This window comes from Mus caroli, chromosome 15, assembly GCF_900094665.2.
Source record: "Mus caroli chromosome 15, CAROLI_EIJ_v1.1, whole genome shotgun sequence".
In the NCBI taxonomy this organism is placed as follows: Eukaryota; Metazoa; Chordata; class Mammalia; order Rodentia; family Muridae; genus Mus; species Mus caroli.
In genome coordinates this window covers 6,769,508-6,775,163 of record NC_034584.1, presented here as the reverse complement: position 1 = coordinate 6,775,163, position 5,656 = coordinate 6,769,508, and the positions used below count along the sequence as shown (strand labels likewise).

At 42.2% G+C, this 5,656-nt stretch overlaps 1 protein-coding gene across 2 annotated transcripts in view; it reads right to left on the bottom strand.

Annotated features, from left to right (window-relative positions):
* Window positions 1-4,277, bottom strand: part of Agxt2 (alanine--glyoxylate aminotransferase 2) — a 47,340-nt gene extending 43,063 nt beyond the window's left edge. The window contains exon 1 of one of the 2 annotated variants that reach the window (XM_021183604.2): window positions 4,103-4,277. In XM_021183604.2, the coding sequence (XP_021039263.1) occupies window positions 4,103-4,187 (85 nt within the window). In that variant the 5' untranslated portion in view covers window positions 4,188-4,277. The remainder of the gene's footprint in view (window positions 1-4,102) is intronic. The other variant, XM_021183603.2, reaches the window with a different exon arrangement.
* Window positions 4,278-5,656: the final 1,379 nt, after the last annotated feature.

Sequence of the window (5,656 nt, the reverse complement as noted above, 5' to 3'; positions counted from 1 at the left end):
TGAGGTAACCCAATCACAAAAGAAGTCATTAGATATGCACTCACTGATAAGTGGATATTAGCCCAGAAAATTAGAATACCCAAGATACAATTTCCAAAACACAAGAAAATCAAGAAGGAAGACCAACGTGTGGATACTTCATTCCTCCTTAGAATAGGGAGCAAAATACCTATGAAAGGAGTTACAGAGACAAAGTTTGGAGCTAAGACGAAAGGATGGACTATCCAGAGACTACCCCACCCAGGGATCCACCCCATAACCATCCACCAAACCCAGACACTATTGCATATAACAGTAAGATTTTGCTGAAAGGACCCTGATATAGCTGTCTCTTGTGGGGCTATGCCAGTGCCTGGCAAACACAGAAGTGGATGCTCACAGTCATCTATATGATGGTACACAGGACCCCTAATGGAGAAGCTAGAGAAAGCACCCAAGGAGCTGAAGGGGTCTGCAACCCTATAGGTAGAACAACAATATGAACTAACCAATACCCCCAGAGCTCATGTCTCTAGCTGTATACGTAGCAGAAGATGGCCTAATCAGCCATCATTGCAAAGAGAGGCCCCTTGGTATTGCAAACTTTATATGCCCCAGTACAGGGGAACACCAGGGCCAAGGAGTGGGAGTGGGTGGGTAGGGGAGCAGGGTGGGGTGTGGGGAGGGGGGTGGAGGGTATAGGAACTTTCTGGATAGCATTTGAAAGTAAATAAAGAAAATATCTAATAAAAAAAGTTCTAAAGAGAGAGAGAGAGAGAGAGAGAGAGAGAGAGAGAGAGAGAGAGAGAGAGAGAGAGAGAGAGAGAGCTAGTCCATGATCAATTGTGGAAAGAAGCAGAGGGCCATGGTACTGGGGCAGTAGCTGAGAGCTTTGTATTCTGAACAGAGAATGATAGGCAGAGAGTGACACTGGGCTTGTCATGGGTTTTTGAAACCCTAAAGCTTATTCCCAGTGACACACCTCCTCCAATGAGGTCACACCCCCTAGTCTTTCTCAAACAGCTTTATTCTCTGGTGACTAAGTATTCAGATTTATAAGTCAATGGGGGCCATTATCATCTAAACCACCCCAGGAGACCACAGGCTCCCAATATGAGAACTGATAAGGAGCTGGGAATGTTCATTATTCTGTCTTGATCATTGCACATTACTCACATGGATCACATTTCTGCAGTGTACTACTATATAAACATGCACAATTATTGTGTCAAAAATGAAAAGTAAAAAGTTAAACAAAGAGAAAGAAAGAGAACAAAACTTTTCTAGGCACCATGCCTTATGTGCTCTCATCGTTAAGAGAGCTTCACCATCCTCGAGTTTTTGGTTGAAGTAAAAGGGACTCCAAAGCATTTTCTCTCACTTTGTTAGTATACAGTGATTTCAGTGTAGTTTCCCACTTCCTAAGTTTATGCATAATTTATCTCTGTCTGAGAAAATAGAATTTACAGGATTGGAAAGGGAAGTGAAACAGGGTGCGGTATAACCTCTGTGTTTTGAGCCAGACATATCTGGCTTTCAAACTTACTGGAATTTACATGTTTTTGCTTTTGATCATATTTATTTTTATTTTATTTAAATTTTTAGGTTTGCTTTTTTTATGTGTATTTTTTTTCTGCAGTATGCAGTGCCCCATGTTCATGCCTGGTATTCAGAGAGATCAGGAGATGTGATTGGTCTAGAAGAATGAAGACCAAAGTGTGGACACTGTGCCCCTTCTTAGAATTGGGAACAAAACACCCAGGGAAGGAGTTACAGAGACAAAGTTCGTAGCTGTGATGAAAGGATGGACCATTTAGAGACTGCCGTATCCAGGGATCCATCCCATAATCAGCTTCTAAACGTTGACACCATTGCATACACTAGCAAGATTTTGCTGAAAGGACCCAAATATAGCTGTCTCTTGTGAGACGATGCCGGGGCCTAGCAAACACAGGAGTGGATGTTCACAGTCAGCTATTGGATGTATCACAGGGCTCCCAATGGAGAAGCTAGAGAAAGTACCCAAGGAGCTAAAGGGATCTGCAACCCTATTGTTGGAACAACATGATGTACTAACCAGAACCCCGGAGCTCTTGTCTCTAGCTGCATATGTATGGAAAGATGGCCTATTCGGCCATCAATGGAAAGAGAGGCCCATTGGACTTGCAAACTTTATATGCCCCAATATAGGGGAATGCCAGGGCCAAAAGAATGGGAATGGGTGGGTAGGGAAGTGGGGGGCACTATGGGGGACTTTTGGGATAGCATTGGAAATGTAATTGAGGAAATTATGTAATAAAAATATTAAAAATTAAAAAAAAATTAAAAAAAAAAAGGAGATGTGATTGGATCTCCTGGAACTAGAGTTAAAGATGGCTATGAGCAGCCATGTGTATGCTGGGAACTGAACTCTGGTCCTTTGCAAAGAGATCAGTAAGTGCTTTTAACAACTGAAGTATCACTCTGGCCCCTGGCCACATTTCTTAATTACGTTTTGTCATTTGTCTCCTCATTTGTAGGACTGTATACTAGGACTCAGTTGCTATATTTGAAGTGTTAGGCATATATTGGGCTAGAGAGAATGCATAGCTACTAAATTGCTTTTTGTGGTGGTTTGAATATGCTTGGCCCAGGGAGTAGAACTATTAGGAAGTGTGGTCTTGTTGGAGAAAGTGTGTCACTATAGGGGTGGGCTTTGAGACCCTCCTCCTTGCTGCCTGGAAGACAATAAGTCTTTATCCTGTTTGCCTTTGGAACAAGATGAAAAACTCTCATGTCCACCAGTACAACGTATGCCTGGATGCTACCATGCTTCCTGCCATGATGATAATGGATTGAATTTGTCTATTATAAAAGTTGCCTTGGTCACGGTGTCTCTTCACAGCAATGGAAACCCTAACTAAGACACCATGTAAGCATAACGACTGGAGTTTGAGCTTCAGAACCTATGTAAAAAGGTTGGATGTTATGGTACACATTTATCTCAGTGCTGGGGAGGCAAAGACAGATGGATTCATGAGGCTTTTTGGCTAGCCAGTCTTAGCCTACTCAGTGAGCTCTTGACCAATAAGAAGCTCTATCTTAAAAATACAGAACAAAACAACAAACAAACAAACAAACAAACAAACCCAAGTTTGGCATCATCTGAAGAACAACACCCAAGGTTGACTCCTGACCTCACTTAGATGGTCAGAGATGTGCACATATAGCTATAAATAAGCATGTGCTTCCACAAATATGTACTCATATACATTAAAAATGCATTAAACATATGATGTTTTTACAAAACTGCCAGGTGAGGAGGGAGAGCAGGCAGGAGATCAAAGGAGAGAAAATGGGAAGATATGGATAAGAGAAAATTGATCATGACAAGGGATGGAAAAGTGTCTTCTATACCATTTAAAGCACACGGGCACAAATTTCCCTATTGACCATAAATATGTAAACAGATGTCTGTTTACGCTTATGTGTTTAGAAAGGAAAATAATAAGTATGTTGTGAGGTTAGAGAAAACAAACCCATGTGAAACGTGGGAATAATTTTATAAAGATTCCTATGTCTGGCTACTCCAGATCTCCTTAAATTTTTTGTTCCTGCTGCAAAGAGGTGAGAGACTCATTAGTTTTGACTCGAGCTTGGATGACTTTAGAAAAACAACTCCTCTCTCTCTCTCTCTCTCTCTCTCTCTCTCTCTCTCTCTCTCTCTCTCTCTCTCTTTCTGTGTGTGTGTTTGGGAACCTATGTCTTTTAAAACAAGAATCCTAGGAATCTATTTTTTTTAACATAATACCTTATTTTGGCTTTTTTGGCTTACTTTTCTTTGATTTCCTCTTTACATCAAAGTTGAGATAGCTAGTTCTAATTTCTAGGTTGTGTATTATCAGGTTTTTATCACCCATTGATTTCATTTCAGGACAAATGAGGGACAGCATTAAATACTGACAGAAATGAAAGCATGGGGTTAGGAAGACTCAGAACCATTGGCTGTTACAGATCTATCTTTAAAATCCCCCAGCCCTTACTCAACTTGGATTGTCTCACATCCTAGGCAACAGGCTCCAAAGTTCAGGCTTTCCTCTTCTCTCCACCCTCTGCTGACCCATATCCCATGGTTTCCACTCACAGCTCAGGGATGGACGCATCTGGAGGATTCTGAGAGAAGTCTCCAGATAAAAGGGTTTCTGCAAATTTCTCCAGGCTAGAGACATCTCTTCCCAGGCAGGAAGAAAATCCTGTGGAAGCAGGTCAGCGGGAGGAGGGGCTCCACAAGCTCACTGACTGGGCTGGACTTTGATATTAGAAGAGGCGGGGTGGCTTTAGAAAGGAAATTGCAGACTGCTGACTATAAATGGACTTGGGTAAACTCCAGAGCCTGACTTTATTAGGAATAGTACCTTAAGTAATGAGAAAAATGGAGGCAAGAAACAGAGAAAGGGAAAAGGAGACAAGAAGAGAGAGGAAGGGCAGCAAAGGACGTTAGGAACGAAGGGAAGAGAGGGTAAGGGAGAGGGACATGAGGGATTGAGAAGGAAAGGACAGAACAGTGTTTGCTCATTGTGCAGGCCTCGTGCTCCATTCTACTCCAGGGTCACAGAGTGAATCGCTCTGCAGAAGGGCAGTGACAGAGTTAGTTTAGATATAAAGGTTTATGTCCAAAATTGTGTTGGATATTAAATGTTAGTCCTATGTTCATGTGTTTGAATACTTGGCCCCTGGCTGGTGGCACTGGTATAGGAGGTTTGGGGACTCCTCAGGATATGGAAGCTAGTTGGAAAGGAGCTTGTGAGTATTTGGCTAACTATACTCCCACCCTAGGCTATGTTCTTCCTGGTTAGTATCATATAACAAACACCCTTCCCCTGTGTTGGCACTGCCAGGGACCAAGGTGATTCAGTCTCCATGCTATCCCTATCCTCACATGATGTACTGTACTCTTTCAAACGATGAGTGAAAATAAACTTTTCCTCCATTGACTTCTTTGTCAGGTTTTCAGTCAGAGTGATGAGAGAAGCAACTGACACAGCAAACTGGTTGAGAAGTGGAGATCACTGCTGTAATGAACTTGACCCTGTGGTCTGTAGGTCGCTAGAACAGCTTTGTGGAAGGAATACAGAAAAATTTAGAGTTGCAGACTAGAGATGCCCTAGAATGTTGTCAGTGAAACCTAATGGGCCATTATGGTAAGAGTTCAGACTGGGAGAGGAATGTGGGCAGTAAAGACTACTCATAAAATCTTGGAGGAAAACAAGGACAAAATCGAAAATAGGAACAGAGGTGATTCATGCTATGTTCTAGCAAAATGTCTGCCTTGGCTCAACTTGTGTCTGGAGATCGAGTGAGGCTGAGTGAAAACTTGATGGGGTATTTTTTGGGGGAGGGAGAATTTCAGGACAGCATGGGATTCAGGCTGTGGCACAGTCAATGCCTACAGCTTTAGCCAAATTTACAATGAGAAATTTGAGAAGAAAATGGAACTGACCGAGGTGAAAAATTGCAACTTGGGGTTACAGACCTGGAACTTGATAGTTGCAGAGAAAGTGGATGTGGACAAAGTGGTGTTAATTGTTACAGACCTTTATGCATTTAGTGAGATACTTTACATTCTGCCTAAGAAAACAGAGGTGGTGCCTTAAAGGTGAGACTTCTCTTTAGGGCAGTGGTTTGCAACCTTCTTAAT